Here is a 12,659-nt window from a genome sequence, read left to right as displayed (position 1 = left end):
GATCTGTCTCCAACCGGACCCTGCTTCCCTAGATTCCTCCGACTGCCGCTATCTCTAATACACGGGGTCGGATCCCGGCTTTCCCCGGTTCAGTTTCTCGGGTGACTTTGGACAGCTCCTTGCCCGCCCCCTAGCCCCGCCTCTCCGTCCTGGTCTCGCTCTAGCCCAGCCCCCTCCACTCCGGTCCAGTCCGGTATCCACTCGTCTTCCTCCGCCACGGCTCCGCCCAGGTCCTTCTCCTTTCGCACAGGGTCCGCGGGGTCCGGCCCTCCAGGGCTCCAGGGCTCCCCTGCCCCTGTGACCCAGGGCTGCCCAGGCTCCGCTCTGGCCCCGCCCTTCTCGGCTGCCCTAGTTCCGCGGCTCCGCCTTCCGGGCTCCTTCCGCCCCCTGATGACTCTGTGGTGCCCCCTGTTGGCCTCGCGTGCGCTCTGTGGTTGCCCCTTGCCCTCGGGCCCGCCCACCTCGCGCGGTTGTCTTGGAGAGGGACGCTGAGGCGACGCCGCGGCAGGCGGGTCCCGCCTGTGGACGCGGAATAGAGACCCTTGATTCGGCCACCTCCAGGGCGAGCCCCACAGAATCCCGTCCTGCCTCCTTGCCCCCGTGAGTGTCCCCAGAGTCTCTGCGGACGGCACCAGCATGTCGGGCGAGGCGAGCGCACCACCAGTGGTCTCACCCAGGGCCCCGCGTCCCGGGATCCAGAAGTCATCCGGTGCAGTGACCAGGAAAGGGGACCGCGGGGCCAAGGAGAAGCCGACGACCGTCCTGCCGCCGGTGGGGGAGGAGGAACCCAAAAACCCTGGTACGCTGGTGGCGGGGTTGGGGGATCAGGCCTCTAGGCTTCTCCGCGCGCTCCCAACAGCCACTCGTCGCTCGGGTTAGCCAGATTGGATGGGGCGTCTTCGTTGTGCCAGGCAACGGCGGGCGAGACAGACGAGCCAGTAAATAATAACAGAATTTCTGGCGCTGAGGAGCGCTGTGTGGAAGAGGGCTCCACCAGCTGAAGTTCCTGGCACATGGTAAGGGTGTTCTAATTGGTCACCGTTGTGAGGTGTGCACGTGTTACTGGGCACGTTTCTTCTCTGTAGTATGGAGTCCTGCCCTGCGTATTACTGGGAGGTACAGTAGAGCTGATGGTGAGAAAGGATTTTATAAACTGCAAATTCACTTGTTCACTCAACAAACGTACATTGTGCACCCACCCAAAGCGCCCTGCTCCATCCTGAGATATGAATCACAGTTTTAGTCCCAGCACAGTTCCTGAGACTCAGCTTGGCAGACGTTTGACTTGAACTTGATCTTAAAGAAGCCACACTCTGGTTTGGGATGCTGACAAATACAATAAGATGTGCTAATTTGTATCAGAGAAGAAGGTCCAGGGAGTGGTGGAAAGACACAGGGGCGCTGCCGGGAGGTGCCTCTGAGTTTAGTTTTATAGATATTCATTCATTTATTCAACAATTACTTTTTGGATGCCTGCTCTGTGGTCAGGTCCAATAGAAAGAGAACGAGATGGACACAGTCCAGCTGGAATGGAATTTACATTCTCTAGGAAAAGAAAACCATTGGAAAAGTATGTGTATGAGTGTGGCTCTTTATGTTGCAAGTGATAGAACCCCAACCCAAATTAATTATCCACAAAGGGGAATTGATTGGAAGGCTTCTTGATTCAAATCTACCAGCTTTGCCTTCAAAGAGGGACAGGAACTTGCTGTCAAGGAAAAACAACTTGGGAAAAGACTCTGATTGTCAGACATTGGTCAGGTGCCATCTCCTTGTCAGTGCTGGTGGCTGGGCGGGGGGAGGAAGCTCTGGGAGCTGGAGAAAGAGCATTTTCCAGAAGGAGAGACAAGACAGGATAGAATCTCCTACAGAAATGAACCTAGTTACATTAACACACACACACACACACACACATACATACACACACACTCACACCACTCTGGCTGCTGTGTGGAAAAATGGAGTGGCAGAGGGAGAGAATGAAGGTAGGCAGCTGAGTTATGAGGCATTTCAATAGCCCAGGTGAGGGACAGTGGTAGTTGTGGACTCGGGTAGTGAGGGAGATGGGTTAGGCTCCTTGGAACAGTACTTCTGAGGTAGAAAAAGAGTTGGTGAAGTAGTGGATGGGGTGGAAAGTGGGGAAGGTGGCAAGAATGATTCCATGTTTCTGTACTGGGCACGGGGTGGGTTAAGGTGCCATTCATGGAGACAGGCAGGCCTGAAGGAAGAGCACGTAAGAGATCTCCAACGGGTGATGTCGGCTGAGCAGCTGCATGGAAGCGTGTGGAGCGGTGAGAAGATGTCAGGGCTGGAGATGTGAATTGGGGAGCTGCTGATGTTTGGGTGCCTTTAAGCCCTGGGAATGAAAGAGATTCCCCTGGGGAGGGGGGAGTGGAACCGGAGACAGGAAAGGGCTCAGGACCCAGACTCAGTGATCTTAGAGGAGAAGGAGCTCCCCCAGGCAGGGGGAACCAGAGGGGTTGAAGAGAAAGGGAGTGATAACGGGACAGGGCCACACGGTCACAGCGGCTTTAGCAGCCGCTATCATGTGTTGTGGCAGGGCTCAAATGGGGTAGCGAGTGAAGGCAGTTGTAGGAACGTTGATAGATTGAGAGGACATCGCATCTGGTGGCTTCTATTTCTCAAGGAGCTATGAGGCAAGGTCATAGCGAGTGTGAGGAGGGAGTGTGGGAGGGGAGGAGAGCAGGAGCAAGGCCCTTTCGGAGCTGTGCTGCCCACTAGATCACTGCTAGCTACAGCCCAGAGGTGGAACACTTCCATCGTCCCAGTATGTCCTGTCGGGCAGTGCTGGTCTAGAGCAGCGGTTCTCCCTGGACCATCTTTGGCATCATCTGTGAGCTGGTTAGAAATGCAAATTCACAGACTCTACCCAGCCTATGGAATCAGAATTTGGGGGGATGGGGCCCCGCAAACTGCTTTAACAGGCTTTCCTACTGATTCTTACAGAAAGATGTTAAAGTTTGAGAACCTCTGTTTGGGGAAAGATGGTGTGAGTGAAGCAAGGAAGGACCCACCCAGCAGGGGGAAGAGTCCGGGAAAGCAGGCAGTGTGCAGGAGTCAGCTGTACGAGGGGCTCCCCTAGCCTCCCAATGCCTCCTCTCATCAGCCTCGTCCATTCAGCTAATGTCTCTCGGGTGTCTGTGTTCCCCCTGACGTCTGGGTGCCTGTGTCTCTCACCCTTTTGCCACGAGAACCCTCAAACCTCTCTGCATCTTGCCCCACAGTGCTGAGCACACGTCCTGCCAGCCCCCCTGCACCCTCCGGGCAGGCTCCCTGCTGTTGGGTGCAGGGGTTCTGTCGGGGGCACAGTCCCTGCGGCGCCTGCCGCCTGTGGGGCTCCAGGCTGTCCTGCACTTGGAAGAGCAGGCTGGCACCAAGCCCACCCTTCTGCCTCCGGTTTCTCGCCTTTGCCAGGGACACCCCTTCCCGTCTCAAGGAACCACTTCTTGTTGGGATGCCCATGCAGGAGCAGGAAAGAGCAGGGGTCTTTGGGGACTCAGGCACCTCAGGTTTGCATAGCCCTCAGGATGGGAAGTGGTGGGCATCTGTCTGAATTAATAAAACTCTTGAATGAGTTAAGATTTCCAAAGCATATATAGAACCGTGTGGGACAGGAGTAAGTGCTATATCAATGTTTGCTAAATAAATAAAAGCCTACCACCTTGCTGGGCCTCGGTCTACCCGAGTGCGGGCGTGGGGATGGGGGTGGGAGCGCGGGCAGGTGGAGAGGTCCTTCTGCTTTCCTTCCTTTGCTCACATCAAGCCTGGGCCTTCTTTCTCCGTGTGACCCTGGGCAGTCCCCGCAAGGAGGGAACGTGGGAGGACGCTGGGCTGGGGAGGAGGAGGCCCCCCAGGGAGCGGAGAGCGGGAGTGGAAGCGGCCTTGACCCACAGGGTGGTTGGACGAGCCGGCACATAAAAGAGGCGCCCTCATTGTCTACATTCCACGCCCTTTAGTCCCCTTCCTCCTAGGTCTTGATTTCCCACTGTTTCCTCTCAAGTGTTTTCAGTGTCGGTCTCTACAACGCGTCTTACATGTTAAAAATGGCTGTGAGGACGTCTGCCTCGATGGAGGGGCCGCTGCCCGCCCAGAGGCCTGAAACCCCGCGCGGGCGAGCGTGGGAACGCGGCGCAGTGCGCCGATCCCTGGCGGGCGGGGGCGCAGGGCTGGGTGGGACGTCCTCTGGTCTCTGCTGCCCTCTGTTGGCAGCCTTGGGCTACAGGCGGCGGGCGCGGCGCAGCGCTACGCTTCCCCTCCCGCTCTCGTCCCCGCCCCCACAGAGGAGTACCAGGGCACCGGCGTCCTCGAGGTGGACTTCGCTGAGCTCTGCACGCGGTGGGGCTACACAGACTTCCCCAAAGTGGTCACCCGGCCCCGCCCGCACCCGACCTTCGTCCCCTCCGCCTCTACGTCGGAAAAGCCCACCGTAGGTGAGTGACAGTGGAGACGCCGGGGTGTCTGCCAGGCCTACCGCGTCCATCCCCCATCGCACGGCGGGCCGAATGGCGGGGACGCAGGGCAATGTGTGTGTGAGTGAGCGGGGTGGATTCAAGGGGGCTGGTGGGGAGGTGGGGGCGGCCTTCCGTCGTCCTTTCCAAACCCTCGCAGATGTGGCTCTGGCGGAGTCCTCCAATCCCGCGGCTCCCTGGGAGCCGTCCCGAGATTCGGCCTCTCCGGCTCCCGTAGGCCGGCCGGGGCGTGGGGCCTGGGGGCGGTGACTCTGCCCCCTCCCTCCTTCTCCGGCTCCTCGCACCCCTGCCTTCTAGACGAACAGCCGCTGTCCGGGTCCTGCAGCTTCAACAGCCTGGAGAGCAAATACGTGTTCTTCCGGCCCACCATCCAGGTGGAGCTGGAGCCCGAGGACAAGTCCGTGAAGGAAATCTACATCCGCGGTGAGGTCCGCCCCCCCACCCCCACCCCCCTGTCCCTCTCACCAGCCGTCCACCACCGCACCTCTCCCGGCCTGAGGCGCCTTCTTCCTTTCCCTTCCGCAGGTTGGAAGGTTGAGGAGCGTATCCTGGGTATCTTCTCTAAGTGTCTGACCTCCCTCAGCCAGCTTCAGGCCATCAAGTGAGGGGACATGGGGGTGGGGGAGGGGCAGGAGGCCAGTGTTGGAGAGGGGCCACCAGTGGTCTGGGAGAAAGAACTGAAGGGGCATGGAAGGCCCTGGGGACTGTGTGGAAGGTGATAAGGAAGGGTGTGGCTGGGGTGTCAGGGTGGCTGGAGAGGACAAGGTGGGAAAGAGGTGGTGCTCCAGCTGCGTTTCTGTGCTTCCCACCATCTCCAGCTTGTGGAAGGTGGGGCTGACTGATAAGACCCTGACCACCTTTATCGCCCTCCTGCCTCTCTGCTCATCCACGCTCAGGTGAGCAGAGGGGAATAGGCAAGGGGGAGGCTACCTGGGTAGCCTGGCTAGCTGGGTGGTCAGAAGTGAGCAGTTTGGAGACGGGGGTGACAAGTTCCAGCTCCTGTGGCCTGGGCTGGCATCCCTGTGGAAAGAGGGTGCTGCTACTGTCTGTTGGGTTTTGAAGCTCCCATCTGACAAGCAGTGGGGTCCCCTTTTCTGCCTACTCTGGTGCCTAAAGAGCCTACCTTTGGGGCCTTATCCCCTCTCCTCTCCATCAGTCCCACCACTACCCGCTCTCTCCCTGGAGGTTCCTCACTGCCTGGTGTCTGACACTGTACTAGGGACTGGTTCTTATCCTACAGGGACTGGCAGTCCAGTGAGGGAGGGAGAAGGGCATAGGAGTGGATACTGCAGGGCACTGTGGGGACTGTAGTGGTGGAAGAATGGTTCATGAGAGACATGGAAGGCTGCCTGGAGGAGGTGGTGCTAAGCTGAGCCTTGAAGGAGGAATAGGAGGGGCCCGCCGGCAGGGAACGGGGAAAGGGCATTCTTGTATAGGAGGGAGCCAGAGCAAGGTGTGGAGTAGTATAACCACAGGGGTGGTTGCTGTATAAAGGACACAGCTGATTTGGCTGCCCTTTTTGAAGCTCCCCCAGCGCCCTTGACTTCTCCTCCTTCACAGAACCCACTGTCACTGGCTTGCCTCCTCACCTGTCTTCCTCCTGTAGATGGGATGGATGCTTCTTGAGGGCAGGGATTTTTTCTCCTTCAGCTGGAGGTCCTTGGGTGCTCTTTGTCTTGAACACCACAAAACACATATTGTATTCCGTCGTGGGAATTAGAAACAATTTAGCCAGCAGGAGAAAAACTATAGAATTCATCTTAATATGTAAAAATAAATCAGATCAACATGATAAAAATAATTAAAAATAAATGCAATCAAGTTTAGATGCTAGATGAGCCAGGCTGAAAGGTTGGGCAAATATCATGAGAGAAACTTTTAAAAAATTAATTAATTAATTAATTAATTTTTGGCTGACTTGGGTCTTCATTGCTGCACGTGGGCTTCTTATTGCTGTGGCTTCTCTTGTTGCAGAGCATGGGCTCTAGGCACATGGGCACCAGTAGTTGTGGCATGCGGGCTCAGTAGTTGTGGTGCATGGGCTTAGTTGCTCCATGGCATGTGGGACCTTCCCGGACCAGGGCTTGAACCCATGTCCCCTGCACTGGCAGGCAGATTCTTAACCACTGTGCCACCAGGGAAGTCCCGAGAGAAACTTTTTTTAATAGAGAATTTTCCAGCCATTAATTTCATTTTTTCTTGTGACTTGGAAAAACACTTCCATTTTCTCAGTACTGTTGGAGAAGCCACTGCCTTGTGGAGGGGTCATGTATTGGGTACCTATTGCTGTGTAACAAGTTACTTCAAAACGTAGTGGCTTAAAACAACAAACATTTATAATCTCACAGTTTCTGTGAGATAAATCCGGGTGTAGGTTAGCTGGCACCTCTGGGTCGGCGTCTTGGTGAGGTTGCAGTAAGGCTGTTGGCTGGGGCTGCAGTCATCTTGACTGGGGCTGGAGCATCTGCCGCCAGGCTCACTTATGTGGCAGGTGATTGGCCACAGCGCCTCCACTCGGGAGCCTTTCCACAGGTCATCTGGGTGCCCTCACCACTTGGCAGCTGGCGCCAGAGAGCACCCGGGTTGGAAGCCACAGCCTTTTTGTAACCTAAACTTGGAAGTGACAGCCCATCGCTTTTGCCGTATGCCATTCACTAGAAGTGAGTCACTAGGTCCAGCCACACTCAAGGGGAGAGGATTACATTGGGGCACGGATACCAGGAAGTGGGGATCACTGGGGTCATCTTAGAGGCCCCCTTACCACACCTCACTAACTCTGGGGAGTAACCCCTTCACATGGCACACTTCTGGATTTCTAGTCTGGAGAACTGTCACATAATTTCCTGTATCAGGGAATTGGGCGGGGCGGGTGTGTGTGTGTGTGTGTGTGTGTGTGTGTGTGCGTGCGCGCGCGCGTGCATCCTTTGCCTCTGTTTCCAAGCTGCTTCCCAGAGCTCCACCCTTCCTCTTTGTCCCCTTCCCTCATCTGGCCTCAGTGGTGCCTCCTGGGTCTCAGATCTCCCCCACCCTCAGGAAGGTGTCTCTGGAGGGGAACCCGCTGCCGGAGCAGTCCTATCACAAGCTCATGGCAGTGGACAGCACGTGAGACTCCTTTCCCTCACCCCCTTTCTCTGGGCCTGCCCCCCATTCCAAGTCACCCTTTGTTCCCACGCTTCCTTGCCCCTCCAGCACCTCTCCAAGCACCCTCAATTCCTGCCTCTCCACCCTCAGACCGAATGGCCCTCCTCATGCCCCCGTTTTCCGAGGTTCCGGGGAACGCCCAGGACCCCGTGTTTCCTGTGACCCGCGTTCTCCCTCCTGCTGCCCAGGATCGCGCACTTGTCTCTGCGGAACAACAACATCGACGACCACGGGGCGCAGCTCCTAGGCCAGGCTCTGTCCACGCTGCACAGCTGCAACCGGACCCTGGTCTCCCTCAACCTGGGCTTCAACCGCATCGGTGACGAGGGCGCGGGCTACATCGCGGACGTGCGTGCGAGGCCGGCAGGGGCCCCCCCGCGCGAGCTGTGGCGGCCCGGGGCCAGCCAGCTCACTGCCCCTCCCTGACCCCGCAGGGCCTCCGGCTCAACCGCTCCCTGCTCTGGCTGTCCCTGGCCCACAACCGCATCCAGGACAAGGGCGCCCTGAAGCTGGCCGAGGTGGGTGTGCGGGCTGAGCGGGGCCGGGGAGAGACCCCCACATCCTCCCGCTCCCCGGGCGGCTGAACGCGAGGTGCCGCCCCGCCCCAGGTCCTGCGCCCCTTCGAGCTGACGCACACCGAGGTGGTGGAGCGCCGGCGCCTCCTGCTGGAGAAAGGTTCGCAGGAGCGCTTGCGATCGGTGAGGAGCGCTCGGAGCCTGAGACCTGAGCCCTTGGAACCGCTGCCCAGGTCGGCTGCTTTCAGCCAGCTGGCCGAATCTTAACCCGTCCTCTCTCCCTGTGTCGTGACCGTTTTGCTCTCCGACCTCTGCACAGATACAACAAACGTTTGGGTTCTTACTGCAGAACCACTCCGCAGATGGTAGAGTGTATTGGTTAAGAGGACTAGATTTAGACCGCAGGGACTTGGAATCTGGCACTTCCACAAAACAGCTTGGTACCTTGGGCGTGTGACTTAACCTCTCGGGCCTCAGTTTCCTCATCTGTAAAATGGGCATAACTGTACCTAGCTCATAGGATTGTTGACAGGATTAAATGAGTTAATTCATCTAATACACCTGGAACAGTGCCTGGCACTTAGTTAAAAATATGTCAGCTACTGTTTTCTCCCTCAGTATGAGTCTGAATGCCACCTCCCCCCACCCCCAGCTCATCCCTGGGTCCCTCTGCCGTTTCTTCCCAAGAGCACCTGCACCAGAAGGGTCCCAAACAAATTATGTTAGCATTTAGGCAGGGTTGGGGTAGGGGTGCTGCCAGTCCGAGTGAGTGGCACTCCTCACTGGGGAAGGGGCGCCGGATTCTTCCTCCTCCACCCCCTCCCATTTGTGAGCACAGCCTTCCACCTCTCGACACGGGGACTCCAAAACAGAGCGTGAGAAGAGCCAGCTGATGGGGGTCAGCAGTTTTGCAATGGTGGAGAAAGACAAGATGCAGACAACGAAGACCCCTAAGGGTCTGGGCAAGAAAAAGGAGAAGTCCGGGGTAGGTGTGCTGTGGGCAGCAGAGCCCTGGGCGCTGCAGGAACAGGGTGGGGCGGAGGGAGGAAGGCCTTTGAAAGTCCACCTCTGGCCCCTCCCACACCCGTTCCCCATCTGCCAGGGAGGTAGGGCTCTCCTCTCTCTTCTTACATCCCCCACAGGAAGTGGTGAAGAAAGAGGAGAAGTCAGGGTCTGGGCAGTCACCCACACAAGGAACCCCTAAGAAAGAAGACTCCACAAAGACAGGCAAGGGGAGTAAGTGCTAGCACCCCTCTGCGGTGCCCACTTGGTGTGGAGGAAGGAGGAGCACGGGGCGGGATGCGGGAGGCCTGCGCTGAGCTAGTCTTCTCACCTTGATGTCGGAAGCCCCAACCGGCCCCATCCACGGCACTCCACACCGTTTCTCCTGGGCTGGACCCCTGTGGCCCTGCCCTCGGAGAAGAAACCCGCCTACCTAGCTGGGGGTCCCCCCTTCAGCTCTATTTCTGTTGTACCCAAACGCAAAGTTTGAGGAGTCCCCTTCCTCGCCGCAGTCCATTCTCTCTGGGGAAACTGAGTCGTATCAGAGGTCTGCACTGTGCATTCTGGCTCCTCTTCCCACTCCAGAGGTAACCATCCCTGAGCAGAAACTAAGCAAGGGAAAAGGGACCAAGACTGGGAGCAAAGAGAAGCGCAGCATCCTCCTGGAGTCGGAGGTAGGCTGCAGGAGAAGCGGGGTGGGGGACACGTCCCTGGGGTCCAGTCCCCCAGCCTTCCTGGGATGGAGTCTCCGGCCCTGTACTGTGGCAGCAGCCACTTCAACTCACATTGTGTCCTCAGTCCTGGCCCCCTCCCTAATCCAACCTGGGCTTGCAGGGGGTAACAGAGCTCAGTGCCCCCTCCCCTTCTACCTTTACTTGCTTATTAGGAGCCCACACTTTTGATCCTCTGCCTCAACTCAGTCTGCTTCCCGAAAGGCCATTTGTTCCTCACCACCACACCCACGGTTGCTCGTACAGTTGCACAGGGAACGAAGCACATTCTCCTTTGCCCCTGCCAGCAGCTCCCCAGGAGGGCAGGGTGTTTTCCTAGTCGTGGTACTACCCCCACCCTGTGCACAGCTACTTGAGACCCTCTCTCCTTTGCCCCTGGAGCCTCCCTTTTCTATTTAAACTTGGACCAACTTGTTCCTTGCTTTGGAAACCTTCCTGGACTGCTGACTCCGTAGCTCCCACCCCTCCGCAGTGGAGTCAGCTAACCCTAACCCTAACCCGAGGGCTATCTGTCCTTACACAGGCGTACCTTGTTGTATTGTGCTTTGCAGATTTTTTTTTTTTAATACAAACTGAAGGTTTGTGGCAACCCTGCGTCGAGCAAGTCCGCTGGTGCCATTTTTTTCCAAGAGCATTTGCTCACTTCGTGTCTCTGGGTCACACTTTGATAATTCTCTCAATATTTCAAGCTTTTTCATTATTATTATATTTGTTTTGGTGATCTGTGATCAGTGATCTTTGATGTTACTACTAGGATTCCCCGAAGGCTCAGATGATGGTTAGCATTTTTTTTAGCAGTTAAGTATTTTAAAATTGAGGTATATACACTGTTTCTTTAGACATAATGCTATTGCACACTTAGACTGCAGTATAGTGTAAACATAACTTTTACACGTACTGGGAAACCAAAAGAATGTGACTCGCTTTATTGCGGCTGTCTGGAACCGAACCCACAATATCTCTGAGGGTATGCCTGTGTTCTGTCATCAAAAGACCTCCCCACCTTGGCAGGGAACGGCGCCTCCACTTTTAGGAGTCTTCTCTGGCACCCAGGACAAGATCTTACAAAAGAGGAAAGTCGGGTGGAGAAGGCGGGCGAGGGTTGCCTCTCAGTGCCAGTTTTCTGTCCCTGCCCCAGGCTTGATCCAGGCTGCTGATTCTCCCCAGGACTGTTGCATTTTCCTCTCATCCTGCCTTTAGCGTCATCTCCCTCCAGTCCATCGCCCTCATTGCTCTCCCTGTTAGGAATTACTTAGTGAATGCCAACACGCTATTTCATGCCTTTGCACCTGCTGCCACTTCCCCCCTGATCTTCATCTGACAGGGACCACATACTATTCAGATGTCAGCTCACAGGCCACCTCCTCCAGGACCCCTGCCGAGACCCGCTAGCTGTGGCTCCTCCGTGCCCCCAGAGTACTGAGCTTCCCTCTGTCAGCTCTGACAGCATACTGCATTGCTCTCTCACTCTCTGGCTCCCCTGCACACAGCTGCTTCTTGAGGGTATGGGCTTATTTATCTTTGTATCCCCAGCACCTGGGACAAAGCCTGGACTGTAGCCGGCCCTCAAAGCATGTATGTTGAATGAATGAATGAATGGCCTGTTGACCAGCTCCCCTCTCCTCTGCTGCAATCAGTATTCTGCCTGAGCAGGTGGTTGGGGAAGCCACTGAGATGGTCAGCCCTCTCCTGGAGCCCGTGGAGCACCGAGATGGGAAAGTTTTCATGCCTGGGAACAGGGTCCTTTTGCATCTCAACCTTCTCCGTACGTTTGGCAACCCCCCCACGCCCCACCTTCCTGCCACGAGGCTAGCTGGGCCCCATGCTGTCACAAGGGTGCCCCCGCCCTGGCTCCACGGAGCGGAACCTGGTTCTCCAGTGGTTGGGCATCATGATGGTGAAGGCCCTCTGGCACGGGGCTTTGGGGTGGGAGTGAGGGAGGTCAGACAAAGGAGGCGTCAGAGAAGTAGAGCTGGAGTGAAATTAGTCCTAGGTAAGCGAGCTGGGGAGCTGGGGGAGCAGGGGGTTAGTTTTGGAGTAAGAGGGTTCGCAGAGGGTGTCCCGTGAGGGTGTAGGCAAGAAGAGGTTGGCAGTGTCGGAGGCCACGTCGTCTGCTTCTTCCACCAGGAAACCGCATCACAGAGGTGGGGCTAGAGGCCTTCCTAACCGCAGTGCAGTACCAGGCACAGTTCTCTGAGTCCAAGAGCGCGTCCAAGGGCCCCGTGGGGCTGCTGTGGCTGTCCCTGGCGGTGAGTCCCCAGGGACTGCAGCTGCTGCAGGCAGCTTGTCTCCCTGTTTCCAAGACAGGCCTGTAGTTTCCCTTATTCTTTTGATCACAACACAGCCTTCCTCTCTTGCTGTGAGACGGGCGGTCGCACTCCTTTGCCTTTTGTCCATGTCCTCCAGCCCCCAACCCACCCTGTCCCAGGAAGTGGTTTTCTCCCAGACGGTTAACCTTCATTGCTTTTGTCAGCTATCAGCCTTGCTGTTCTCCCTTCAGAAAAACTGCTTCTCCCCGCAATGTCCTGTGTACACCACGATCCAAGAGCTGATGCTGCCAAGGGACCCTGCCAGTAAAGCCAAGCACAAAGAGCAGGCGGCTGTGGCTTCCTCCACCTAGTCCCCTCCCACCTTCTTCCCAGAGATTCTGGGCCACGGAAGCATCTCCTTTCCATGTGTGGGTTGGACTTCCCACGGGAGAGCTCAGATCATTAACAAAGTCTATCGCTGTACTTTTTTCCTTGAGGTTGTCTGAAAACTTTGTCCCAGAACTACTGGGA

General features: G+C 56.7%; 1 protein-coding gene across 1 annotated transcript; it reads left to right on the top strand.

Moving 5' to 3' along the window:
* Positions 1 to 469: 469 nt before the first annotated feature.
* Positions 470 to 12,608, top strand: LRRC71 (leucine rich repeat containing 71). Its single transcript, XM_029229592.1, has 15 exons — positions 470 to 799; positions 4,302 to 4,451; positions 4,788 to 4,913; positions 5,016 to 5,091; positions 5,309 to 5,386; positions 7,524 to 7,592; positions 7,820 to 7,979; positions 8,066 to 8,149; positions 8,240 to 8,329; positions 8,985 to 9,131; positions 9,289 to 9,382; positions 9,734 to 9,822; positions 11,533 to 11,644; positions 12,007 to 12,128; positions 12,380 to 12,608. The coding sequence occupies exons 1-15, from the start codon at positions 637 to 639 to the stop codon at positions 12,497 to 12,499; spliced, it is 1,680 nt and encodes a 559-aa protein (XP_029085425.1). The 5' UTR covers positions 470 to 636; the 3' UTR covers positions 12,500 to 12,608.
* The last annotated feature ends 51 nt before the right edge of the window (positions 12,609 to 12,659 follow it).

The sequence above is a fragment of the Monodon monoceros genome, unplaced genomic scaffold (genome assembly GCF_005190385.1).
Source record: "Monodon monoceros isolate NGI ecotype Baffin Bay Population unplaced genomic scaffold, NGI_Narwhal_1 Super_Scaffold_18, whole genome shotgun sequence".
Lineage (NCBI taxonomy): Eukaryota > Metazoa > Chordata > Mammalia > Artiodactyla > Monodontidae > Monodon > Monodon monoceros.
Note: the sequence above shows the minus strand (reverse complement) of the source record. Positions and strands in the feature narration are given on the sequence as shown.